The sequence below is a fragment of the Nyctereutes procyonoides genome, unplaced genomic scaffold (assembly GCF_905146905.1).
Source record: "Nyctereutes procyonoides isolate TBG_1078 unplaced genomic scaffold, NYPRO_anot_genome, whole genome shotgun sequence".
Taxonomy (NCBI): Eukaryota; Metazoa; Chordata; class Mammalia; order Carnivora; family Canidae; genus Nyctereutes; species Nyctereutes procyonoides.
Genome location: NW_026575052.1, coordinates 56,910,820 through 56,938,733, shown reverse-complemented (window position 1 = coordinate 56,938,733; position 27,914 = coordinate 56,910,820). Strand labels below are relative to the sequence as shown.

The 27,914-nt window shown below is 46.2% G+C and overlaps 1 protein-coding gene across 3 annotated transcripts in view; it reads left to right on the top strand.

Moving 5' to 3' along the window:
- SFMBT2 (Scm like with four mbt domains 2) overlaps window positions 1–27,914 on the top strand; it is a 215,887-nt gene that overhangs the window by 173,690 nt on the left and 14,283 nt on the right. For all 3 annotated transcript variants that reach the window (XM_055332786.1, XM_055332787.1, XM_055332788.1), the window contains exons 12-17: window positions 3,247–3,360; window positions 7,111–7,153; window positions 9,043–9,113; window positions 11,273–11,412; window positions 20,165–20,274; window positions 27,579–27,754. In XM_055332786.1, the coding sequence (XP_055188761.1) occupies window positions 3,247–3,360; window positions 7,111–7,153; window positions 9,043–9,113; window positions 11,273–11,412; window positions 20,165–20,274; window positions 27,579–27,754 (654 nt within the window). The remainder of the gene's footprint in view (window positions 1–3,246; window positions 3,361–7,110; window positions 7,154–9,042; window positions 9,114–11,272; window positions 11,413–20,164; window positions 20,275–27,578; window positions 27,755–27,914) is intronic.

Below are 27,914 nucleotides of genomic sequence, written 5' to 3'. Positions count from 1 at the left end.
CTCTGTGGCAGCACAGTTCATGCAGGAGACTCCTTCCTTCTCGGGGCGTTTTGCGTTGTGCGGTTATTGTGGTGATAGTGAGGTTAGGTTGTGATTATAAATTAGTTGATTCATTTGCAAAAATACATGGAAGTATCCGTGGTCAGAGTCTCTCTCCCGCAGCTGCCCCCACCCCTCGGTGTCTCCGCTCCTTTTCCAGCAGACGCCCACTGTGTGGGTATTTTGCACTTCCTTCCCGATTTATCTTATGCACATATAAATATATGTTATTTCCCCCTTTTTAACCAGATGGTAGCATACTATATATACACAGTGTTCTGTACTCTGCTTTTCTTTGACTCAACATATACGTCTTTACATGTAAGTATACAAAGAGGTTTCTCGTTCTTTTTTTATAGTGGCAGCATATCCCGTCATACAGCCTACTGTAATGTAGCTAAGGACCTCCCCTTAGATGGAGATTGGGGCTTCCTGGTGGTTTTTGAAATGAAGGTGCTGGATGAGGATGAATGAGTAGAATCCATATTGACTGATGCAGCAGAGAGAAGTCCAGGGTGAACATGGCCTTGTGTTATTCACAGAGGCTGTCCTATAAAATGGTTACAACCATTGCAGTAGTTCCCTTAAGCTTTGCATAGGGAGTTTTGGAAATCCTAGAATCACGAAAGGAGCATCACATCCACTTTTAATGGATTATTTTGTAAGCGAGTGGGTCCCTGATCTTGGAAAATAACGAGTTGTTTTTTAAAAAAGATTATTCCGAGTCTAGCCAGATGTATCCGGAAGCATAAGGCTGATAAAGGGAAATAGGAAATTGGTACCCATCATTCAGAATAGGATTGGAAAAGCTTCAGGGTCAGGAAAATGTTCCTGGGTGATAAATAACCCACTTTTCCATCTGTTCCCATTTAATAGATGCCTTAATGGGTTAGATTAGGAAGTGCAGGGAAGTCAGGGTTATAACTTTCTTGAGGACCTAGTAGCTAACACATGGTAGCTCCTAAATATTTGTTTTGAATGCAGAGCATGACCAAAGACTTTTAAAGTATGGTGGGACACCTGGGTGTCTCAGTGGTTGAGCATCTGCCTTCGGCTCAGGGCCTGATCCTCAGGTCCTGGGATAGAGTCCCATATTGGACTCCCTGTGAGGAGCCTGCTTTTCCCTCTGTGTCTCTGCCTCTCTCCCTCTCTCTCTCTCTCTCTCTGTGTGTGTGTCTTTCATGAATGAATAAATAAAATCTTTTTTTTCACTTATAAAATGAATAAATAAAATCTTTTAAAAATAAAGTATGGTAAAGATAGCCTTATAAATATATTACTATATACATTGTTGCAGAAGTGTATATATTAAAGCATTAACACCAAGTGATGTCTGAACCAGGAGAACAGTGGAACATGAAAGTCGTAATTCAGGAAGGAACAGGCTATAAAGCTCACCTTCGTGCTTCTTTTTGAAGCACTACTTTGACCTTGGAAATCTTATTTGTACCTAAATGTGAGTCTGGAAATACAGATGTATGTCGTGGGTGAATTCAGCCCGTCACCAAAACTGTTCAGTAGCCAAGATACATGTGTCTTATTTTATTTGATGGTCTCTTTGGTAAGTAGGTAGGTTAAGCATTGGTTGAGTCATAATGGGAACCTAGTGATTTACATCCACTCAACTGTGTTGAGAAATAATTCCCATAAACCTATTTACATTCAAGTTATGGGAGAATAAAACAAAAAGTATTTTTTCATGGTAATTGCTTTTTTGGGGGAAGGAGTTGAAAGTTGATAGTGACTAATGGTGATGGTATGATGTGTGTGCCAGCATGTTCAGGGCACTTTCTGTGCAGCAGTATATTGGGTTAGCACTAGAACCCACGTGTATCAAACAGCACGCTCCTTTTTCCAGTATCTTCTTTACGATGAGAAGTCAGGGGTAGGAGGAGCCAGTGTGGCGAACGTCAGAGTTCCAGTGGTTGGGACCATTTTTTGTCTGCTGGAATTGAGCTTCGTGAAGTTAAGTGTTGGGGGGCAATATGATTTAAAATTCATCAGATGTGATGTGGCGATGTGGATGGGTATGTGAGTTCTATGGTGTCATTTCCATCTTGATTCTCAGCGAAGAAACCAAAGCAAAATGAGAGTAAGAGGTCAGAGCCCGTGAGTCCCTGTCTATTAACAGAGTTCTTATCTTTTGATTCTTAGTTCACAAGTGTTTTCTCTCGGTGTTTTTTCTCCAAATAACTATTGATTCAGTGTAGAATTTTCTTCCTTTTACCAGTTTTCTGGGTTCTAGATTTATCCTCTGTGGCCAGAACTCTTGAAACCTTTGCTCATATTACATGCAAATCTCTTCTCTGTTTCAGAGTCTCTTAGCTGTGGTGCCAATTTATCAACAGGCATTAGTAGGATCATGAAACGGGGTGATAGTTAGGTGGATCCCACTAAAAAAGACACTTCTCTGTAATTGGCTTTCATGATCTGCAGGCCACCAATGGAGTTCAAAACAAGTAACCCTGGTCAACCCGAGAAGTGAATAAGTTCCCTAGAGAAATTGTGTGGTCTGTGTTGCCTGCTCAAAGCTATACCGGCCTAGTTCCTTTGAGCGGTGGTGTTAACTTTCCTTCATTGAGGGTCGGCCTTTGCTTGGTGTTGGATGAAGTGTGTCCTGGTGGCGTACACATGTGTGCTGGGGCCCCCACCCAGCTCCAGCACGTTTCCTTGGTTTCTTTTCTCTTCTTTTTTAAGATTTTATTTATTTATTCATGAGACACACAGAGAGAGAAGCAGAGGGAGAAGCAGGCTCTCTGCAGGGAACCCGATGTGGGATTCGATCCCGAGACCCCAGTTCATACCCTGAGCCAAAGGCAGGCACTAAACTGCTGAGCCACTCAGGGATCCCCCATTTCCTTGGTTTCAAAGATACTTTTAGGAAAAGGGCAGGCTGTTCCTCCGGCCAGCTTTTCTGGCTCCAATGCCAGTTCTTCCCACATTCTGCCCCCCAATCCTCTTCCTGCCATTTGCAGGAGAAAACATCTTGGATTTTCTGGATCTCTGCTTTATTTGAACCACCCCCACCTTGTACTTTGCTGTTTGGTATTTTCAGGTGCCAGTATCTGTCATAAGACTGTCCTCGGTGTTGTGTTGAACAGTCCAGGGAGTGTTTTCCCTCATCTCAGGGATGCTTGCACGTTTCTTCTCTCCTTCTGGCTCTTTGTGGTAAAATATGTACCTGTCATCTTGACTTTTCTGATCCAGGTCTGCAGACTCCTGCTCCAGAGTTTATTGTTGACGTGGAATCCATGGACATCTTCCCAGTGGGCTGGTGTGAAGCGAACTCTTACCCTTTGACCACACCACACAAAACAGTCTGTAAGTATCATCCAGTTTGGAGCTCCTGCAGACAATATCTGGGGGCATGGGGAGGTAAATAGTTTTGTAAAGAGACTTCAGCCAAGTTGTAAGAAACAGAACTGGTGTTAGATTTCCCACAGAGCACCAGTGTTTTTATCTCTTGGATGCTTTCAGTGTCTTCATGAGATGGGTATTTGGAAGCATCTCATAGATCGACAGACTAAGTCATAATGATAAGGCAGGTGAAGGTCACGGAGTGGTGGCAGAGATAAAATATAATATAAATATAATAAGATGTATAAATATTATATAAATATATAAATATAGGGATCCCTGGGTGGCGCAGCGGTTTGGCACCTGCCTTTGGCCCAGGGCGCGATCCTGGAGACCCGGGATCGAATCCCACGTCGGGCTCCCGGTGCATGGAGCCTGCTTCTCCCTCTGCCTGTGTCTCTGCCTCTCTCTCTCTCTCTGTGACTATCATAAGTAAATAAAAAAAATTTAAAAAAAATTTCCTTAAATATATAAATATATATAAAATAAATATTCACTCAGTTTTATATACAGTTGATTATTTTGATTAGAGAAAATTTAAGCTAAATACTATGTTTTTTTGTTGGCTTTTATTGTTTTTTTGTTGTTGTTTTTAAGGGGGGGAGATAGAGAGTGCACATGTGGGGTCGGGAAGAGGGGCAAGAGGCAGAGGGAGAGAGAGAATCCCAAGCAGGCTCCATGCTCAGCACAGAACTCCACGCAGGGCTAGATCTCACAACCCTGAGATCATGACCTGAGCCTAAACCAAGAGTTGGACATTAAGCAACTGAACCACCCAGGTGCCCCCAAATACTACACTTCTGTATCATGTCTAAGAAAGAACGGATTTTTCTCATGAGGTTTACCATAAAAGAATCATAGTTGGTCCTAATAAATTATTGACATAACATATAAAAACTTAACTACTCTTGACACTAACCAGTGAGATTTCAGCTCTACTTTAAAGATTGCATTATATCTCACATCCTTCTGATCACAGAAATATCGAATTAAAGCAGTATTAGTAGTTAACCCAGCAACTAACTCTGTCTCTCTCTAAGTATGTACAACAGTGTGTGTTTTAACTTCTATTATTAGAGGTCAATATCCTGAGGTGGTACCTTTTAAAAATCTTCCAAACTAATAAATCGTGGCATTTTTCCCACCCTTATGTTTACCAAAAGTATTATTTCAAATTATGCAGCCATGCTGGAAAATAGTGTAGAGGTTCCTCAGAAAGTTAAAAATAGAGCTACCCCATGACCCAGTAATGGCACTACTGGGTATTTATCCAAAGGACACAAACATAGTGATTCAAAGGGATACCTGCACCCCAACATTTATAGCAATGTCCAAAATAGCCAAACTATGGAAAGAGCCCAGATGTCCTTTGACAGATGAATGGATAAAGAAGATGTGGTCTATATATACAATGGAATATTACTCAGCCACCAGAAAGGATGAATACCCACCATTTACATTGACATGGATGTAACTGGAGGGTATTATGCTGAGTGAAATAATTCAATTGGAGAAAGACAATTATCATATGGCTTCACTCATATGTGGAATTTAAGAAACAAAACAGAAGATCATATGGGAAGGGAAGAAAAAATGAAATCAGAGAGGGAGACAAACCATAGATACTCTTAACTCTAGGAAACAAACCGAGGGTCGCTGGGGGGGGGGAGCATGTAGGGGGGATGGGTTACCTGGGTGATGGGCATTAAGGAGGGCACATGATGTGATGAGCACTGGGTGTTGTATGCAACTGAGGAGTCACTGAACTCTACCTCTGAAATTGTAATACAGTATATGTTAATTAAATTGAATTTAAATTTTAAAAAATTAAAAATAATGAGTCCTTAAAAATAAGATGTTTTTAATTTTTTTGTGAAATAGATATTTCTGGTATTTTCTTTATGTAATTTGTGTGCTAGCTTTACTTCTTGCTAGCTAGCATCCTATATATGACTCAATTATGTAAATGCTCAGAAAGTTTCTAGAAGGGAAGTCCCATCTATAGTTGGCTTCCAGTTCCCCGGTGTCAGCAGATTTTGAAGGACACTTAAGAGTTTCACTCTATATCCATTAAGAGTAGGATGGTGCACTGTCTGTGTGAAACACAGTAGGTGGCCCAGATGATAGGTGGATTCTAAGGCATTCTTCTCTCCCGTCTGTACACCGCACTGTTCAACAAACCTGATCCAATGAGAGTATTGTCTTGTCCTCACTTTAACACATTTCTGAAATTTTGAGCACAGAATAATTTTTTCCATATCAAGGGCATTTTGTTCTTTTCCTCTCACTTCAGGAGCCACAGGTTCTTGACTCAGTTGGCCCGAGAGCCAGGTCAGGTGCCCCCTGGTTTTAGTCGTGGGAGGGGCCAGTCTCCTGTGTTTTAGCTGTATCTTAGACAGAGACTTCTGTCTTGTGCCCTCTTTCTCTCTCCTTCGCATGGATGTGGGAGGCAACAGGTGCTTCGAGGTTCCCTGGAGCACAGTCATATACCTGCTATGGTGAACACAATGATGTTTCCACCTTGGTGTGTGTTGCGCTCAGGTCTGTTGTGTATGGCTCCTTACCAAAACGTCCTGCGGTTCAGGCATCCCCACCCTTGGTAGCAAAGCCTTAGACAAGGTCGTCCACACTCATTTTTCACTTTAGACATTACAAAGTTTATAGTTATTCATAGTAATAACTGGAACCAAATACAAAATAAATTCAAGAATAAATGAAAGTTCAATGGCTATCTCTCTTATTCTTCATTTCATTTCATATGTGTACATTTGTTTTGAAGAGGCAAACTATAAGTCTAAACCCACCAAACTCAAGTAGCTTTAGAAGTTTTGTTGGAATTAACATTTATGCTGGAGGATATGGGACTGTCTGTCTCAAAATTAATAGATGCCAAAGCCCCCTGGTCTATCTTTGGTAAGGTGATTCAAATCCATTACAAATATAAACTACAAATCTTCTTATCTAAAGAATTCTTACTGGCTGGTTTATGTCGATATTCGTCAGACATATTTATGAGGCACCAGTCTTCCTTTCAGCAATAAAATGTTTTCGTTTAAAAACACAGCTCTAATCCTAATTTGGGAGTGTGCTGTTACGGTAACATTATTTGATTTACCACACTTTCTGTGGGGAAAAAAATCATTTTGGATAATGTCGCTTGAACAATTTATCTTACCAGGTGGATTCATGTGAGAAGTGATACGCATGCTCTCTCTTTCTTATTAAAAGCACATTTTAGAATAAAGTAGCTGGTGTAGTGATAAGATTAAATGCAGTAAATTCTAGTGAGACTTCATTTCTGATGAGTCAGAGTCTCAAGTTTATTTGTTTATCTTAGAGCAAGAGATTGAGAGAGAGGGAGGGAGAAAGTGAAGGGGAGAGGCAGAGGGACAAGCAGACTCCCTGCTGAGTGCCAAGCCCGAGACAGGACTCGATCTCAGGACCCCGAGATCAAGACCTGAGCCAAAACCAAGAGTCAGACGCTCAACCAAGAGCACCACCCAGGCACCCAGAGTCAAAGTCTATTTTAACGCTAGCAGAAGTTGAGATAAAGTTGTGGCCCAGATGAAAGAACTTTGTAGTGTTTAAATTCTTCCTTTAAAACTGACACATGTAAAACTTTACATGAAGACGTTTAAAAAAAAAAAAAAAAACCTTTACCCAACTAGTGAACGAAGCTAACTGTCCCTTTGTCTTTTCTTGCCTGTTTTCCAGCACAAAAGAAGAGAAAGATTGCAGTTGTGCAACCAGAAAAACAGTAAGTTCTTGTTTTTGTTTCCTCCCCAACTTATGGGATAAACGATCTAGGAGAGGAAGCATGGCTGTCTTTTTTTTGAGGGGGGGAGTTAGTTCACAGTTGGCACCGCCATAGAGAGGACAGTTAGAAATAGTGCTGTGATGGGCAAGATACAGGCTCTGATCTTCAAGGCATCTATTCTCAGATTATTTTTCCGTCTGCTCCACCTCCGCCTACCTGGAGGGCATTCTGGCCTTGCATGCTGGTAGTGACCGCTCTCTGCAATGTGCCCCCCCTATGCTACCCCCACCCTGCACATGGGCGCCACAGGTGGGCGACTTGGGGTCCTAGGGCAGCTCCACAGGTTCCCAGCGGGGAGACTTGAGGAAGCTGCTCTATTTCTCTGCATCTCCAAGGCCTCATTTGTGAAACACCTGTTTCTCGGGGGTTTCCTGAAGATTAAATTAGATTTCTTGTGAAAACACATGTGGGTCCTGCATGGTTGAGTCAGTGCAAGTTACCCTTTGTTTCAGTTGTAATTTTAGGGAGGAGGAGGGTGATCGGGTGGTGTCCATACATGCAGTACGTTTTTGAAAAACTTCAACCGTTAGCAGCGTTTTTATATACTGAAGAATATCTGAGGTACGCAAAAATAGACATCTTTCATCAGGTGGTCCTGTTTTCTTAATAAAAACACACTGGTGAGAATGGATTTGAGAACAGCATTTTTTCAGGTAGCCAGATTTCAACTTAAATAAAATGAAAACGAATAATAACTGCATTGCTATTTGAATGTGAAACACAATTTTGTGGGCATTTTTCATACATTCATTCCTCAACATGGTGTAGCCGGTTAATAATCAGACTCTAGTTTGGTCCGGATAACATTGAAACAGGGAGTTAATAATAAATGATCCCATCCTTGAATCCAGATCTGAACTCCTAACTCCTCAACGTGTGGTCTGTGGATCCGTAGTCCTCATGCTGCACTCATACCAGTCAGCTGAACAGCTTGATCACACACACACACACACACACACACACACACACACACACACGGCTGGGCCCCCATCTCTCACATCCCTGACTCGGGAGGTCTTTACTGGGGCCTGAGCATCTGCGCATCTAACAAGTTCCCAGGTGGTGCCGTTGGCTAGCTTGGGGACCCCACTTTGAGAACCGGTGCGAAGATGACCCCACCAAGATCTCATAATGGTTTGCTTTGAGTTTGTGTTCCTTTTCAGTGGTATGGTTTCCACACCACCATCCTGGGTACCATGTAACACCCAACGCACCTCTTTCCCCCCATGGCGATATTTTTCAAATGTTTATTCAGCAAATTTTTTACTGGACTATAACACAAGGCTCTGCCCTAGGACAGGCCTGTGTCATGTTTTAGGACCCATCAGTTCATAGGCTTTCTTTGAAGGCCTTTCTACAGTGGCTGTGACCCACACAACACAGACCCCAAAAATCAAAGGCCAAGTGGTTCTCAGACACTAGTTTGTAAAATGTACTGGTTTGTTCTGTTGAAGAAGAGAAGTCTGACTTCCGTTAAATTCTGCGCAAGTTGATGTTTCTTCATGTCTAAAATATAATTAAGGGCACTTTTATGATTCTATAGCAAGAGACAAACCCAGCAGCGACCTGAAGAACATGAGGGCTTAGCGACAACTCCTTGAGGGGCAGGTGTTCCGTTGGCTTCTTAGGGTTATTTCAAGAATTTGGGGACAGCCAGTCTGCAGCGATCTTACCCGTTTGTACTGGCGTTGCTGCTTGCTGCACCCATCCTCTCTTATTGCGTGCTTGGCTTTCCGTGATAGTCACTTTAAGTTATGAGAAGACTTTGGAACGTGCAAGTTTCTTCTAGACTGTGCAACCCATGATCGTTATGTTTTCTTGATCCACAGATTGCCATCCACAGTGCCTGTTGAGAAAATACCTCATGACCTCTGTTTGTTGTCTCACCTGGATACCACAGGTAAATGAGCCATCGACAGCTAGCTGTCCCTTCCTAGTCGGGGAGCAGAGATATGCATGTATTTTTAGGTCAATATGAGAATATCTCAGCTCTAAGTTCATTCTCCTTGTCTCTGTTGCTACGTATTAACACATAACTACTTTTAAAAAAATCTCTATACCAAACTCTCTCTGCCTCTTCTGTCCTTTGGTTGGTAACTCTGGATAATTCTCTCAGTCTGCAGGAAAGAGCCCACGTGTTACTTGGAAATTATGAGAGTTGTATGTCACGGATGGTCATGTGCAAGGAGAAAGAATTAAAAATGTCATTATTAGGCACTCATTTTTGTTGACATTTTCTACCACCCCTACTTCCATTTTTCCATTATTTGTTCATACTTGTCCCTGCGGGCCTTTTGAATCGTTCCTAAAAATCCTCTGTGTTTAAAAGCTGAGAGTGAATAATATATGTTTTTTAGTGTGTAGTGTTCTACATCTTAAAATAACCTTTGAAAACACAAATGTGAATTCCCCGTAGACAACAAATCCGATTATAGATGTGTTTGTACATTAAATAATATATTTGATTAAGAATTCTGTTTTCTAGCCAAAATGAAACCTGCTCTGAGTTCTTCCAGGCTTCAAAGCTATATGCCATGGAACAGTCCTAGTAGTCGAAGCTCTAGGAAGGAGAGCATTTTTAGGAGTACTTACTAAAATTTTTTTTTTTTTTCCTAAAGTTCTGGGTAGGGTAATCCTACCAGAAAATTTCCTGTGTGTGCAGCTGTGGACATAATCTTTTTTTTAAAATTTTTTTTGCCTAATTTTGTTGTATAGAATTCAAAACTTCAGAATGGTTTTAAAAGAACCGTGTCAGCTCTTCTTTCAGAGCCTATAATTGTTGCTTTACTCCTTTTGTCTTACTCTCACAAAAATAACATTTCTCCCTCCTTCCCCTGTTGCTTCTTAGATGAAGTCCTATGAGGACAACCCTTCCTGGACCGTTAAATGACCATCCCAAAACGCATAACAGCTTCTGTACAGAAATACCCCTGTTAGCGGAGCTTAGGGCTCCGTGCGGGAGGGCGAGTGTTGGCTGGCAGCGAGACCCCTTTCTCCATTTACAGACGTCAGGAAACTTTAGGGTGATAGGTTACCGTGTACTATTTCCACTCTTCCCCACGGCCCTTTGAGACACTAGACCGTCAACCTGCTAAATCAACAGCAGAGTGAGGGAAATGCAGATTTAACCCCCTGGGAGGTATAGTGCACATCTATCAGGCTGGCAAAAGGAAGAAGCCCTGCCATGTCTGGGGTTGGCTTGGGCATGGGATGGTGGCAAGCCCTCCGCCGCACTCGTGGGAGTGTACATTGGGAAAGTCTGCATAGAGGTCATCTTGACCACGTGTGGTTCAGTGACAACATGCCGACCCGTGGCTGAGCAATTCCCCTCCTTGTTACACACGGGGAAAGCCCTCTTGCCCGTCAGCAGAACAGGTGTTTACAACTGTATTCAGTAGAGCGCTGGCCACAGTCCTGACCAGGGGAAGTGACTTGTCCATCAGTAAGACATGGACGGCTCGTTTGTGCTGTGTGCACGTAACAATCATGCACAGAAGTGAGAAAGGGGTGGACGTTCTGCATATACCTTTACCGATTTGGGTGGATCTTAGAACCTTCAGGTCAAACAAACAAAATGGTGCAGGAAACCATTTATGGAATATTTTTTAAATATCCCAAATACTGTATGTTGCTTGTTGATGCACATACACCTGTGTATGTGGTCAAGTGTGTAGACCTGCATGGGAATGATAAACACAAGGTTCGGGGAAGGGCAAGAGAAAGTGGGGGAGTTTCTGGGCTAGAAAACCCAGGGGAGCTTAGCTGTGGAGCTGGTGTTTTGTTTTTTAATTTTGTTACTTTTTTTTTATTTGCTGCATAGTAATGCATTAGTTGTCATTGCCTGGGTTTTAGCATCTTTCAATGTGCCTTGAATCCTGTATCATAAACAGAAAAGGTCATTTATATGGTAGAAAAAATAACCAGAATTTCTAAGCTATTGTTTATAAAATATTCTGATATTAAGACACAGTGTGCCTCTGGGTAGTTTTGCCAACTAAGTGGATTAAGCAGGTGTTTTGTTGGCTCCTAAAGCATGAGCTGTGTTGCTCTTCCCCGCAGGTACTGTCAACGGGAAATACTGCTGTCCTCAGCTTTTTATCAACCACAGGTGTTTCTCAGGCCCTTACCTGAACAAAGGAAGAATCGCAGAGCTACCTCAGTCGGTGGGACCCGGCAAATGTGTGCTGGTTCTGAAAGAGGTAAAGCATGCGCACGGCGGGCAGAGTTGACTTATTTCCACACGGTGTCTAGGGTGTAGATAGAGTTTCTGAAGGAGGCAGCAGGAATCTGAATCCGTTTCTGTGACACCTTCCGAGCCCTTGTTTTCTCTCCGTTCTCGGGCTGGAGCTGGTCAGACAAAGACGGAAGGTGGCATCCCTGCCCCGAAAGACTTACAGGCTGGCGGGAGGGCCAGATCTTCCTCCCCTGGGCCCGGAGAAATGTAGGGTTTGAATAAAGAACCTGGGGAAGGGGACTGACAGGCTGTGTGCGGGTGAGGGCCTGTGACTGCAGACTGGAGGTTTCTCTCAAGAGGTGGATGAGCCTGGATGGACAAGAGGGGTGCTGCTGAGCATGGACACGCCTTGGCCCCGTCGGGGTGGCATCGCCTCCCCCTCCATCTGCCGTACCCAGCGGGGCACCTGCGTGGAGGAGGCGCATGCTAAGTGTGTCACGGGCTCCAGGCACCTGCGTGGTGTTTGCGTCATGGGAAACGCCCGGGCCACGCATCATTTTGATGTTATTCTTTCCCATTTCTCTCCTGCTTTTGGGGATCGACCTGCAGGAAGCAGTGAATCCTCATTACATTGATGGAGGATTTCCTCTCTGGTCCGTTTTTATTCCCTTGCCACAGACCCCGTGCAGAGATGGCCGGGGATTCAGGAACTGTGCTGAACTGTTCTGGGAACGTGACCTCTGCTTTTATCACGTGTACCCGTGCTTTCTCCTAAGAAAGAGGACCCTGCATCGATCTTCCCTATCGTTACTGTACCATGATGAATGTGTTTTAATTCCTGGGGCACAATAGTCCATGTGTCCACTGAACACATGTCTATTAGGCCTCTTCTCGGAGCCACACACAGCACAAAGTCCAAACACAAGCCTGTCTGCCATCTTCCTGTTGGGGCTTCACAGCCCTGCTAGGGAGATGGAGTAATTCTAAGTTGGAGGGACAGTCAGGGCGTGGAGCAGGGCGCTCTGGGGGCACAGAGCAGGGAGTGACCAACAGATGGCAAGGGACCCTGATCTGGCTTGGGCAGAGGGAGTAGAGCCTCCCATGCAGAGCACAGCCGTGACTGTGTGGGTAGGTGTCCAGGCGAGAAGGTGGTCACGTGTGGCAGGCGTGTGGGTCCTTAGACTAGGGACAACTCATGAGCATAGAAGAGTATGTCATATTTTTGAAAGGAACAAGAGACAGAGATCTGGCCTGCCTGGTGGGTGAGACAGGACTGGGTGGCCGGCAGTTGGCTTGCGGGAGGCTTGCCTTCTCTGGCGTTGTGAGGAATGCGCACTGCCCGCCCCAGAGGGAGGACAGGAGCCCTCTGAGCGACACCCGGCTAATGCTGTCCCCTCAACACGGGAACCTCCGTGTGGTTTCAGATGTCATTCTACTTCAAGAGAATGAGATCGTTTTAGCAGAGTCGGGGCACGTTTGCTTTTTTCTAGGCCATCGGCAGAATTAGCAGTTAAAGACATATATTTAGAAAACAAAAATCTGTTGTAGAGAAGAAATTGAGGTTGTAGTTGAGAAGAAACTGTGCAGAGAAACTGATTGGGCTGTTGTTGTGGTTACTTATTTGGGAGGATTTAACATATAAAATGTTCAGAAGGAGTTTCCCGTCCTTCATCAAGCTTCGGATCCAGCAGGACAGACCAACAGGCCAGTGGACTGTTTTAGGGAGGTGAGCATCTCAGGTGCCTGACGGGGCTGGTGCAGGTGGAATTCCCACGCAGTCTGTGGGGACAGGGGCGGGCAGCCTACAGAAGGCCAGGGGCTTCGGTGCTGCCCTGGGATGAAGGCTTACAGCCCCTCGAGCAAAAGGGCCTCGTAGGATAGACACAAAGGGCACAGTCTCCCTGGGGAGTCCCTATGGGCCTTGTCCTGGGCCCCGACAGGTGTCCTCAGCGGCCTAGACCTGCTTTCGTTTCAAGCAGCTCACTCTTGCCGCTGGGCCCTGAGTCCTAAAAGCAAACAGTGCGGGCCTGGCCCAGCTCCAGGGGCAGGTTCATCTGTCCCACAGATGAGACGTTTGTTGCCACAGAAAGATGGGGCTTGAGGCCTGTGGAGGGGGGTGGTGGGCAGGGATGCCTCTGAAGGGCCAAGGTGAGTGGAGGGACCACTGGGTGGCTCCGTGTGAGGCAGCTCTGACCTCAGACCCCCACACACATTGGACTGGACCAAGGACGAAATCAAAGCAGGACTCTGTGGGAAGATTTCCTGTCATGATGCGAAGTCACACCCGTGTCCTGAGAACTGAACCCTCCACAGTCCGGCCCGTGAGTGGATTGCAGTACAGTGAGGCCTGCCTGCGTTTGAGCCAGCGTTTGTCAGCAGTGATCAGAAAGGAACGGGGAGGCTTCGCAAAAACCCGGTGCCTTCGAGGCCGCCTGCAGGACTGTAGGTCGCGGTGATGAAACTGCGGCCCTGAGTCGCCTGCTGGCTCCAATGGGAGACACAATGGCCCCAGGTTCGGCCCATCTTTAGGACGTGCTTGACTTTCCTACATGAGTTTTGAGAGTCAACAGTGGTTATCCCTGATCGATTCTCCGACAGGTGCCAGCAGCCAAATATAAGAGCCAGGCCAGAGCAGTTTTCTGATGACAAAACTAGTTTTCTGCTGAGGTTCAGAAAAATGCATGAAGCAGGAAGAGAAGAAGTGGGGGAAAAAGCAAGCACTACAGTTCTGCGAGTGCAAGAAAAACGTGAGTTCCAACAAGCCAATATTTATGCTAATATGCTTCCTTCAGCACCAGAACCTCCACGATTTCAAAGTGCATTTAACTTAAAGAGAATGAGATAATTGGAGCAAAGACAGAGCACGTTTGCTTCTCAGGCCGTCGGTGGTGTTGGCCATTAAGGGTTTGCACGTCTTTGGGAAATGCAGAGCGAGAGCTGTTTGCCCCCGTCCGGCCTGCTCAGAGGTAGCTTGCCTGTGTGCATGTGGACGGAGCCGGCCTTGGGGAAATTAAGTGCAGGCAGAGAACAGGAGGCTGAACTCCAAGAGGGTGGACTAGCAGGTGGGCAGGTTCTGGCCAGTGTGAGGGCCCACGCATGTCTGTTCCGTCTCTGACCAGCAGGCCTTCCGAGCATCAGACTGGGGTTTTGAGGACTAAAGGTGAGTCCTGGCCTCGATTCCAGAAAGTGCAGCAGAGGAAGTAGCTGACCTGTCAGAAGCTGGAGCCCGAGCCCGTGGCTGGCCTAGCCCAGTACGTCATCCCCATGGGGGACCCAGGATGAGCAGGTTCTGAGAGGAGGGGACAGGTGGACCCTGAGGATGGCTCCTCGGTCTGGGGCATTTAGGGACCCCTGGGCCCAGCCCCATGGGGGATGGGGCCTGCAGGCACAGGCAGTGAGAGGTGATGTTCATCATGGCAAACCTCCGTGCTCGGTGTGCTCACGGTCACCCAGGGTCATCCTCTTCTATCCCAGATACTCCCGTACCCCATGCCTGCTACAGGCACTGGGGTCTCCTGAAGACCTGTCTGCAGATCTGTGTGGCCCTTGGTCACCTGGTACAAGGTTTGCGTGTCTTGGTGCCTCCGATCCTGACAATGTTGGTGTCGCGTTGCAAAGGTGTTGGGGAAGGTTCTGCTCCCCGTTTCAGATGTGCTCTCCCAAACAACCGGCCTGTGATCCTGCCTTCCTGCTCAGCGTAGTAAGGGGGTGGCATGCGCTTGTGTCTGTGTGTGGAGGAGAGGGCCAACAGGAGCACAAAGCACAAGGAGTCTGGAAATCTAACATGTTCACTCACGTCCGTGTGTCCAGTGCGAAGAGTCCTGCCCGCAGAAGAGACTCTGAAAATGCCAGCTAAGGAGGACTTAGAGCCTCTGTTTCATGGTGACTCTAATGTGCACAGATACAGAGGCGGTGGTGTACTAGGGTCATGTCCCAGTGCGGCTGACAGAGGTTTGGGGACCACCTGTGGATTTTTGGGTCCGAGTGGGGGAAATGCAGAGCCATGTAGGAATCGGATTCCAGATCGAAGGAATGTTCTAGGAGCATTGGGTTTCTGGTGACTGAGGCGAATGAAGCTCTAGGATATGATGGAGTTCTCCTGTTGGTCTTCCAGGAGGAGGTAGAGAATTCCTGAGGATTATGGCCTCTCTTGGGGAATGGTCTTTTAATCAAGTTGAAGCAATTAAGCCTTGAGTTCATTGATATGGGGTTGGGTTGGGGGAGAGACTACCTTGCAGGGAGCACTGGTGCTCCCTTGCCTCTCCGCTGGGACAGGGGGTGCCTCCCCTTGGGGGTGGTGGGTGGCCAGTGGGGGGGTTAGCCTTCCTTTGAGGAGCAAAATAAAGGGAGAGGGTCAGTTCTGGCCAAAGCAACGGGGTTCTCCGCTTGGTGAAATACATCTGATTATTACTGTTACCATTAAAATTGTTAACTGACACCAGAAGGAATGATGAGCGTAAAGGTCATCGTCAGGTAACATCTAGCATTAGAGGCAGCAGTTTCAAAGTATCGTGCACCGAGCCGTCTGCATTTGGAGGAGACCAAAAAAAAAAAAAAAAAAAGACACCTCGTTTTAAGGGGCAAATCACTTGAAAAGGTTATGTGCTGTGTTTTCTTTTCAAGGCTCGTTTCAAAACTGCTGATGAATCAGGAACCCTTCTTTATCATTTCACAAAAAAAAAAAAAACAACAAATCCCACTTATTTATAAAATCAGCTCCATTCCATCTGATCTTGCAGTTGAAAAGGAGACATGCTCTAGGCCCATGAGGGCGTTTGCTGGTCCGCATTCCTGTGAAGAGCTAAGTGCCGTAGCCATGGAGAGACTGGGGACCAGGTGTGTTGAAGCAGGGCAAGCATGTGGCGAGGCTCCTTTGTGTCTTCGCCTCCCCCCAAGAGGGAATGTTGTGCTTCATGTTTCCGTAGGAGCCCGTGTCCCCCAACGAGAGGCCTCCCTGCAGTCATGAGAATTTAGCAAATGATGTCCTTTCAGAGTGGAGACCGTGTCTCTTTCCATTCAATCAGCAGAACTCAAGCTGTGGGAGCCATATTTGCCTTCTAGAGTGTTTTCTGATTTCGACACTCAGAGAACTCGTTTTCTTATTAAGTGGTTCCCTGCACTTTCAACATTGTTCTGACTTTGATCGTATGATAGAGTCGAGGTTGGAAATTATCTAAATTACTTTGGTGCTTTGGGAGTTTCCACGATCATGAATGCAAAAGGAAATCATGGAATCGCGTAATTTCGTGATGTGAACAAAAAAAAAAATCCCCTCGATTTGCATAACCTTCCTAGTGCCCCGCAGTTGTGCCCAAAAGGGAAGGGGTGGGAGAAGGAATCCTGCGCTTGCAGAGCGGCTCCTGTGCACCCCACCGGGTGTGTGAAGGGGGCAGCACTTACCTGTGCTCCCCATCCTCTCTCTGACCCCCACCCCTGCCCTTCCCCACACACCTGATCCACTCCCCACTTTCTGAACAAGCGCTCATGTCTGAGGAGCAGGGGAGGGAAGCAGAGAGACAGGTGTTGCCGGCCCAGGTGGTGGAATGCAGGGCCACGCTCCTCAGATGCCTAATGAGGCCGGAGTGCTAATTGGATTTGGTGGCAGGTCCTTGGTGACCTTTCCAGAGCATTTCTGTGTCATGGTTGGAGAGGAAACCAGGTTTGGGTCAGGTGAGAGTGGGATCGAAGAAGAAGAATTGGAAGTATAGACCATTTTTATGAGGTTAGTTCTGAGAAGAAATCAGTAAGAAGAAATTCAAGGAGCTTCTGAGCAGAGGTATTTTGCAAAGAGGGAAGACTGACAGGTCAGCGTGGGCCAGTGGGAACAGAGCAGGTGAAGGCATAGGAGACAGGGTACATGAGGACTGCATGCATATTGAGAAGGGGACACCTTCCAACCCTTCCTGTGTGCCAGGATGCGATCTCCTTTATCTCTCATAACATCCCTGTTGTAGAGAAGGAAAGTCTCTACTCTCTTAAGTTTAGTGACTGGGGCCTGCAAATTAAAGCGACCACAAAATGGATCAACAGGAGAAAAGGCTCATGTTGCCACATACATGGGGGCCTCACAGAAGAGAAGTGAAAACCCAAAGAGGCCACTACGTTTGATGTTTACATACTGTTTTAACGAAGGGTGATGAAGTATGGAGAGGTGAGAGACAAAGAGGGGGGCTTGGGCTCCTAGGGTGGTGAATTGTGGGAAGGCAAATATACGGGAGACTAGTGGAAATGGAAGTTAAGGTTCTTCTAGTAAGGTTGGTTTATGCAGCATCCTCTTGGTGCCAGCTTTCTTTCTCTAGTGACAAGGGACGTCCTTCTCCCACTGATATGGGGGAGAGGAGAGGACACCTTTAAAAAGGGGAAATGTCTGCCCTGCTCCTGATTACAAAGGGGCAGGGCAGAGAGTTCCTGCTGCGTGTGCAATGTACTCCGGTGCCTTCAGCTCAAAATAATCCTATGCCAAAGTGGCATATGTTGGGGTGGAGTGTTCTGATCCGTGTAGGAACCAGATAAATGGCAGTGCCCCTGTTATACAGAGGAGGAGAGCCAGTTGGGCGCCTCAAGGACTCATCCTTCTACAGGATGGGAAAGGGGTTTGAGCCCCGATCTGTTCACCCGCAGAGCTCCCTGCCTGTCCGCTGTCGTACACCGTCGACACTTCTGGATGGTGTGTTCTCCACAAACATCAACTCCAAGAATTCCAACGAGGCATCCCTGGAAAGTACTTTCCTTCTGGAGTTCCTTGCACATCCTTAGGCCAGTTGCTTGGAAATTGTGTTTATGACCTTCGCATCCTGCCCATGAACTGGGGGCAGCGTCCACCCAACCCTTCATGATCAAGGGCATAACACAGCGGCCTGAGCTTCTGCGCTGTGCATGGAGCCGTAATTCTGATCCTGGATGGGAGTACCGGCTGCCGGCCGAGCTGTTTTCCCAGAGGAAACTGTAAGATGCACCACGCCACACACAAGAGAATTACTCAGCTCGTGATCCCAACGTTTTGTAGAGAGCCTGCTGAATTTGGCAATGCGTGATGTGGCATCGGAAATGCCATGGGAAAATTATTCAATATTGGACGCTTTTGACAATTTAATGGCTGCCTGTTCCCAGGCTGAATGGAACCTGGAAGGCCTTTTCTTTTCACGTCTCAAAATGCATTTTGCTCTGCAGCAAATAACATGTAGCCCTGGGCCCTTCCTTCGCGAAACACAATGAAAAGAATCAGTTTAAATGTTATTGTCTGTTGATAAATACTTGGTGCATTATTCCAACCAGTTCTAATTGGATTTATTTTTAAACTCGATTTCTGCAAATTGTACTGACAGTAAACAATAAAATCAGATGATTATTCTAACACAGAAACAAACCCACCAAAACCACTTGTCTGGCCTCCTAGTGCCTTGGCTGGCCAGCTGGCTGTGTGCTCTTGCTGGGGAGCTGTGGGACCCTTGAGCAGAGCACCACCCGGCTAGGAGAAGATGCTTGCCACACTCACTGTACTGTGGACAGTATTTTTAGGATCGGGTCTTCAGTTATGATATGAGAGAGCTTCGTTGTTTTTCAGAATTAAATCAGGACCCAAAGCACACCAGTTGTGTTCTGGAATGTACCGGATCCGTGAACCTGCAGTCTAAAAACCCTGGCCTCCCTCCTCGCATGCATTCTGTGCGGTGTCCTCCCCCAAAGCAGCGGGGGCTTCGACAGTAATGCCAGTGTGTCTCAGCAGTTGGGGCGCTTCTCACCCTCTCAGTGGTATTGGGTCTGAAACAGGAAACAGCTGGACGGGGTGACAGGAGGGTGTGGGGGGCGCTGTGGCCATTCCCACCTGGGCGCTGACACACGGTACGTCCTCAGCAAGGGGCGTCCCGGGGGCCTCAACATCGTGGGTCTCGGCCTTCCTCTGTGGGCTGCGTTGTACCCTCACGTTCATCGTAGGTGGTCTGTCCAAACGGCAGCAGCTCTGGAACGTGCTGGAAGTCAGAAACTTTTGTGCTTCCTGATGATTTACTTAGGGAGGGGGGTGGGGGTGCCCCAGGGGAGTCCAAACTTCTCCATCTTCCCATTCAAGGAGCATGTTTAGGTTAACAGAACAGGGCCTGCAGCTGAGGCTCATGGAGGGACACATCCCATCTTTCTGGGAGTGACCACAGGTGCACTTCCTTGAACTCGGGAAGTGGGAATAAAGGGAAGGTTTCAGGAAATAGGATATCGGATGGTATCAGGTACTCTGGGAGGTCTTTCAAAACACTGACATCCCGGAGCATTGTGCGCCTATGAAAGGTCCGTAGGTTGAGCCAGCACCAGGTGAGTTTCAGGTACTCGGTTAGCCTCCCTACAGACAATCTGAAGTCTGTTCAAAATTGTTGGCACCAATCTGTTGCCTCTTACTGATATCCTTTTGAAATTTAGTTTCAAAAATAAAATGAAATTCTCAGTGGCTGACCCTGCTGAAGGGTGATCCTGTTAAAGATGACCAGTGGCTCTTTGGAGGGGGTAGATGGGTTTTCCTTCCATCAGAAAAGTGAGGGCGAGTCAGTTCTCCCCTCTGGCCCGCCGTCCACACAGCCCGCCAGAGGGATTGGACTCAAGCACCCTCCATAGCCCGGAGATGGCGAGCTGAGTCGGGGTCAGGCTGCCAAAGATGTTTCCCCCAACCTGTTGGACGAGTCTTGCGGATACCTGTCTACCTGTCGCCGGGCCGGGCGGTGGTTCTTGTCTGAGCCGGAGAGGCTGCCCTTGAAGCTCATGGCTGTTCTTCTCTCCCCCAACCCCCACAGGTTCTCAGCATGATAATCAATGCAGCTTACAAGCCCGGGAGGGTGTTGCGAGAACTACAGCTAGTGGAAGATCCTCACTGGAATTTTCAGGAGGAGACGCTGAAGGCAAAGTACGTGTTTTCAGTTCTGGAAAACAAGACTCTTGTAGTTAGCCTGCTGCTTTGAAACTGGCCCTGCGTCTTTCGGAGGGAGTCCCCAGAAATGGGAAGGACTCTCCTGCTGCTGTTCTGTGTGCTGCCTACAGGTTTATTGGCGTTGTTCTGTTGCACAGAGTTGCCTTAAACCATGCAATTCTGGAACTAAAGGAGAGATTTGTTTAATACTTCATTGTGTTAAACGTTCAGAATCGGAACGTCCTGTGTTTTAGGACCACTTGATTATTTGATCAGAAGGGGAACAATGGTAAAAGAGGATATCCATGATCATTATCATATGTTCTTCTTTAGCAACTCTTAATATTTGATACGGTAAGGAGCTTGTGCCACATACAAATGTCCTTTGCTCTGAGAGTTATTTTATTTATTTTTTTTAAACATTTTATTTATTTGAGAGTATATGAGCGAAGGTGAGAGAGAGAGGGACTTGCAGACCCCCCTACTGAGCAGGGAGCCTGGCCCAGGGCTCGATCGCAGGACCCTGAGCTCATGACCTGAGCTGAAGGCAGACGCTTCAACAACTGAGCGCCATCCAGGTGCCCTGAGAGTTGACAGTTTTAAATGATAAAAAGAACCAGTACCTCTGCTTCCTTTTGGGTTACAGGCTGCGGGTTGACATGTGCTGGTCACTTCTTTTATTTCCAAGTAGACTAATTGGAAACACAATATTTTGGCTTTGCCTAAGTTTCTAGAGCTCTGAAATTGACAGCACCCACTGGATTGCTGTGCTTGATCCTTGTTTAGAAGACAGATAGAAGAGAATCCATTTGTCAAGATTATTTTCATAATGGCTTTGACTTTGGATCCTTGGTATTCATTTAGCTTTTCCATAGACTAGAGCTTACTGGTCCACTTCTTTTTTTAAAAAAAAAGATTTTTTTTTATTTATCCATAAGAGACACACAGAGAGGCAGAGACACACAGGCAAAGAGAGAAGCAGGCTCCATGCAGGGAGCCCGATGCAAGACTTGATCCCAGGACCCCGGGGTCATGCCCTGAGCCAAAGGCAGATGCTCAAAGGCTGAGCCCCCCAGGAGTGCCATCCGGTCCACTTCTTGTATAACAGTGTCCTCAAATAGCATGTAGTTGTGACGTGTGGGAAATGAGGCCTTCTGAACAGCGAGCCATGTTCAGTGGTTAGAGTATGTCTGAGCTCTCCCTGAGAGAAAGCACCTCTCCTGTTTGTAGTGAAAACTGAGGGATGTGAAGTGATCTGCTTGACCTGTATGGTAGGCTTACACTGACCCTGAGTAAGGATGGTGAGTACTGCTCGGCTGTTGTCTCTAATCCGCTCAACGTTTCCTAGTTTCTGTTTTGAACATGTCTGTAATATTAGACCCCATAAAAGTCATCTGTGGTCTAATGATGCCGTGCCAAATCACAGACCTCAACAAGGATACACGTTAATAGAGACAGTGTTTATTCATATGACCTGCCGTGTCAGTGAAAGGCGGCACCGTGCCTCATGCTTCCCAACAGGTATTTAAATGAGCTTCACCCATAGTGCAGAAGAAACTAAAGCAAGTTTTTCTGTTTTTGTTTTTGTTTTTTTAATTCCCCAGCCAAATGTTCCATATCTTTCTACTTGATCTAAGGGAGAGATCATCAGTAACACAACATTTTCTTTTAAGGTCAACACATAGGAAACAGTGGTGACTGCAAGAGTTGGTACAGAGAAACACTTCCTGTTTTAAACATTTTCTGCAAAATCCAGTACATCCCCAAATGCACCTGATGGATAAGGAAATAGGACAAATACCGAAATCTTAAATCCCATCGAAATCTCCCCTGTTCCTAAATAAGCCAGAAAGTTGCCCCCAGGAATCCAAATGACCGGGAGAGTTAATTTTGTGGTGTTGGCACGCCTCTTCACGTTATCAGAGCTTTTATTCAATCCAGCCTGACGCAATCAAAACAGACGCGGGGCAGTGAGCCCTGCCGGGTTGTAAAGGCAGCGTGTCACCTATTATATCAGCTATGACAGTGAAGTCCTTCGCCAGATCTCACACAGCAACTCATAATGAGAAAGTGCGTGTCTGCACTGGGGTTCAAGTGTGCTGGATCACAGCGGCATCTCTAAAGCAGCTGCTAATGATGACAGATTTGCAGTTGTGGGGGGGGCGGGGGGAGCATTCCTGTTAAGATACTGTATGTGTTGAGTCACTTCTTTGCTTCTGATGTAAAGCGACAACTTTTCAGATCTTGACAACTTCGCTCTTTTCTTTGGTGCAGATGAGAGGAGAGAGAGCGCCGGCTTCTTCCCATTTTGCTGAAAGGCTGAAGTGCATTCAAAGAGATGAGCCTCCCCGGGTCAGGGGGGACCTGCATTTAGGGCAGTCGGTTGTCTCAGTTGTGGTCTTTGAGTGACAGTGTTAGAAGGTGTGCTTCCAGGAGGAGAGGATGTACCGTGGAGATCATCCACCCCGGGGGCTTGAGAGTGTGGTCACTGAGCACCTGGGCTTGCTGACCAGTTTTCCCATGTCCTTGAGAGGACGGAGGTGCCATGGAAAAGGTCTAACCTGTGGGTCGGAGAAAAACTTGGCATTGTCCTCGTTTGTCCCTTGGTGATTTTTTTCTTTCCTGTTTATCTAACAACCATACCTTTTATACTAAAATTATCTCAGCATTGAGTATCATGTAAGGAGTCTCTACCACGAGTCTTCGCCAGGTATTAAAAGGCAAAACCCGGGTAGCTGTAGTGCCAAAGGGAAAACAGATTCTCACGTAGCTCATTTCAGCAGTTCTGGAAGAGAAAATTCTTCCTTTCCAATGAATTTAAGTATCCTAGATTGACCTACATTATTTTGTATTTCAGGAGGAGGAATTTAGGCTATACCATAGGGGGATTAAAATTTTTTTTTTTCCAACTCTGTGCATTTAGAGACATTTAAATGTTTTCTGACATGTTCTAGAATCTTCTTGGCAGGAGAAAGACTGTTAACTTTGCTTTGAGTGGCTTTTGAGATAATCTTTAGAAAATCCAGGTGAAGGCTTAATAGATTTTCCCAGTCCTTTGTTACAGTTATTCAGAATATTTAAAGAGGAGATGTCCTCTTTAATTTGGAGTGAACGAAACTTCCTTATCATTTAGACAGACCCAGGGAAAGTCACGGCTTTGAGGTGAGTCACGCTTGGCTCTACAGAAATGGTATTTTGGTTTCTTTTTTGTAAGTAATTACTGATTTTTTTTTCTTACGTGTTTCTATTTCACTTTTTTGGGTCTTCTCCTCACGCTCCTATTTTGTGAATATCAAGCTGTAATATTTGGCTGTAAAGCGATATGTGTGAAAAAAAGATTCTCTAACAGAGACTCTTTAGTGGAAGAAAAATCTTTTGTAGTTTGTTCATGTGTTCATTTTCACCTGGCTCAGATGTGTGCACTTGCTCTCCTAAAATGCATCCATCAGGTTACAGGCACCGTGCTGGTGCTTCCAGCGCAGGGCAGTGTGGGATATTCTGAATCAGATGAGATCTTCCCAAAAAAATAACCACACACTCACACCTCCTTCAGTGCACAGGGTTTCTCAGGGTTCTTCACTCCACATGTCCTCTTGACTCAAAATCCGTTTTGGTGTTCCTTAGCCTTACCTGCTGAAGGAGACTCCTCTTTCCAGCACTCTTGTTTCTCCATCTTCATATGGCTTTCTCCGCCCTGCCATATGCACTCACATGTGGAAATAAATTGCCACTTTGGTTGGTAGGAGGATCCCAGAAGGCCACTCACACTTCCTTATCGATGGCAAGGAGGAAAAACCTTTACTCTGTCATGTTCGGTTCCTGGGAGCCTGCAAATTAAACTGACAAATAATCAGATAAGCCAGAGAAAAGACCATTTGCTTACGAGAGGAAATGTGGAGTGAAGAACCCAACACGGATGACATGATCCACTCTTAAACATCAGGGTGGTCCAAGCGGGAGAACTTCAGTTTGGCCCAAGTTCTCTCATTCACTGTTTGCACGCACACGCACAGGAGTGCTTCATGATGGGTGACTTGAAGGGGCGGTTAGGAGTTGGAGCTTCTGTGTATGTTATACTCAACTTAGTGGGGGAAAGACAGTATGGAGTAAAGGCCTTTAGGGAAGAACAAATAGTTTTTATATGAAAGACAAAGGAGTTTTTAGGAGAACAAAGGGGGGATAAGAGAGTTTGTGAAAATGCTGGTTTATGCAGGCACAAGCAGGCTTTGTATCTTTTTTGTGGCCATGAAACTCTGTGGACAGCGGATTTATGGTAGGCTTACTCTGGTCTCTCCCCTGAGATTAGAAGACGCCCCACAGAGAGAACTCATGGTAATCCTCATTTCTCAGAAGTCTCCGCTTTTCGTCACATAATGGAAGCTCCAAGAAAGCTGCTTTCTGCATCTGTCAAGTTTCAGACATCTTCAACTTAAAATAACTTCTGTGTTGCCCTGAGGTTCTGAGTGGGTCCCCACAGTGACAGCCCAGGAGAGCATCCTTCCTGTGTCCCTCTGTTCTCTGACGTCCTATGCTGTTCCCAAGCGAGGGTCTGAGACCAGGGTCATCTAGGCCTCTCTGCGGTGCCCCACTAGGAAAGAGCAGATCCTGTTCCATACTTCTCTGGAGCCTCAGTTAGTGCAGGGGTGAGGAGGGAACAGGGTTTGGGGGGAGAGGTCTTCAAAGGAACGGAGGCAGAGTTCCTCTGAGGACGGCCGTTTACCGGATCTTCCTGACTCCCTTCTTCCCCACCTTCTTTACCTTTGCTTGTTGTTATCCTGCATCACTTCTGACCCAGTGATCTTTTTTTTTAAGATTTTATTTATTTATTCATGAGAGAGGCAGAGACCCAGGCAGAGGGAGAAGCAGGCTTGCTATGGGGAGCCTGATGCGGGACTCAATCCCAGGACCCCAGGATCACACCCTGAGCTGAAGGCAGACGCTCAACCACTGAGCCACCCGGGTGCCCCTGACCCAGTGATCTCTTACTTCTTTTTCCCGTCCCTCCCTCCCTCCCTCCCTTCCTTCCGAGATCATAATGCCAAGGAGTCGTGTGCTGCGTACTAGCTTGATCGTGTCTTTCAAGTTTCCTCTCTTCACAGCACTTGTACTCCATGCTTTAAAAACCTTATCTTGTGTTGTGTTTACAGCAGTTTTGCTGGGACTTTTAATAAATTACATGGCTAAGTGTCCTTCCCTCCAGACTCCCAGTCTCCCCACCCTCCTCCTCCACCACCAGGGCTTCACGATGGACTCATCATTCCAGAAGGGCAGAGGAGGGGATTCTGTTACTTTTAAAACCAGGCTGTATAATTCTATCCTCATAAATTTCGATTGGCGTCTCCTAATTAGGAAAGGTTTACTGAAACACTTGCTTCCCTGGAGTCACCCCGAACCTTTAGAAGGGGAGAAACAACCATCCTTGCCTCTTTGCCGTGGGCATCAGTTCCTGGCCTGCTCTGTCCCTCAAAGGTGTTTCTCACTGTGTTGGAATCTGAAGGTATGAAGAAACCTGTCTTGGGGGCCCTACTTCCATGGTTTGAATTCGGACCCAGTTTTCCCTTTTTCTCTTGCTTCTGTACTTTACATCATTTTCTTTTTTAAAGGAACTTTAAGAATCTTGATGTTGAGCTCTTTAGAAGAGAGACCCCCAGGGCTACCAACACTGTAGTGGGAAAAACTGCACAGGGAAGTTGCACCAGGGACATATTTTTATTCTGGCTTCCCCAGAACATTAGAGATGCGCTGTGTCCACAGAACTGTGCTGGTTTCATTATGAAGCATGACAAAAGCAGCCATCAGGAACTACCCAAGAGTGAATCGTGGAGCCCTCCTCGGAGCTGGGGATGTGTTCCTACATCGGGGGTCGATAGAGGTCCCAGAAAAATCAACAGTTGTTCAGGGCTGTGCGATCAAGAGCATGATCTTATCTACAAAGAATTGCTTTTTAGCTCTTACTACACAGAAAGCCAAGCTCGGCACTTCAGAGAAATGCAAGAACAATCAGTACAGAGGGACTGGGATCTGAAAGACTAGAGAATGAACACAAAAGTCCAGTTTTTTTTCAAGTTAGAATTTAATTTCTTTTCTGTTGATACTGTAAAAAAGAAAAGAAAAATGATTTGTCGGGAGGGGGAAGATTTTTCTAGTCTTCAGAAGTGTAGAAAGAAAGCCTGGTTGAAAGAAAGTTAGGATCAGTTTATGATATTTCTTCCTGTCACCACATTATTTTTAGGGAACCACATCTTGGTTTTGAATGTAATACTTTGTTTGCAAATTGCCCGAAATGATGTTCTCTTTACGTTGCACTGTTTGCACTCATTGCCTGGGGCCCGTGTTGTTTTGTGTCAGGCTTTTGGAAACCTGAAACACAAGTGTGCAGAGCAGGTCTGGCAGAGAGCTTGTGCCCATCACCCTTGCAGACGTGCAGTGGGAGGGCGACGTTGGCTTTCTGGGTAGTCGACACCTCTGGGTTGTGGTTTGTCTTCCAAAGCCTAACATGAGCGTCATCTGGCTGAGCATCTTCTGTTTTTCTGGAAGATAAGTTGTTCAAGATTTCACCTTGAAAATGGGGGTGCAGATCCAGGGAGGGTGCGTGCGGTTCAACAAGCCCCACGGTGCTGAGGCATTCTTCATGTCAGTGGGCTCCAGCTTCCATGACGTGTCAACTGAATAACGACTGGTCGTCTGCTGCTACCTGAGAAGTTTATCATTGTTCTGTACCAATGATATTTTAAAAGTGGGTCTAGAGGTGGTTCGAACCTATATCCAGGCGCTCCTCTTTGCAGCCAAGCCTTAGTCATATCGTTGTTACCATAAATATTAGGACCAGGGCTTCGGTGCCCATTTTTGAAACAAGAATCCATCCAATGTGCTTTTCCGAAGTGACAGTCTCTGGTTTTATGCATGTGGTTCTTCTTAGGCAGGAGAAAGGTTTTGTTGTTGTTGTTGTTTTTTAAAATTTCCCTCAAACATGATGAGCAACAAGTGACACTATCTAGATTTCAGAAGCGTTCTGGAGCCGGTATTAAATTACGTATACCACGTGGCGAGATGATGCCAAGTGGGAATGTTTGTGGTGGCCGGTCTGCTGTGGCACCTCATCCCAGGTGTTGTGCACGATCCCGGGCTTCCTTCGGGAGACTTCTCGGAGCTCCTCAGGGGCGATCAAAGCAAATGGTGTGGAAATCACACACAGCCGACTTTGTTGTTAGAAAGTCACGAGGCTACTTTTGGAATACGGTAGACAGAAGAGGTCTGAGTAACCATGTGGTCTTGCCTTGCTCTCCCTTCCTTCTTTCCAGGTACAGAGGCAAGACGTACAGGGCCGTGGCCAAGATCGTTCGGACATCCGACCAAGTTGCAGACTTCTGCCGGCGGGTTTGCGCCAAGCTAGAATGTTGCCCAAACTTGTTCAGTCCTGTGCTGGTTTCGGAAAACTGCCCAGAGAACTGCTCCATCCATACCAAAACCAAGTACAGTAAGTTCAAATCACGAAAAGAATACTGGTCTGCAGGCCTAAACGATGGGGAAGGCCATAGGTGGGCTGTTCTGTTTTAAAACTCTTGAATAATATTTCACGGAAAATGCTGCAAAAGAATTAGTTTAAGATTTGCTGTGGCGATACTTATGTGTTCCCA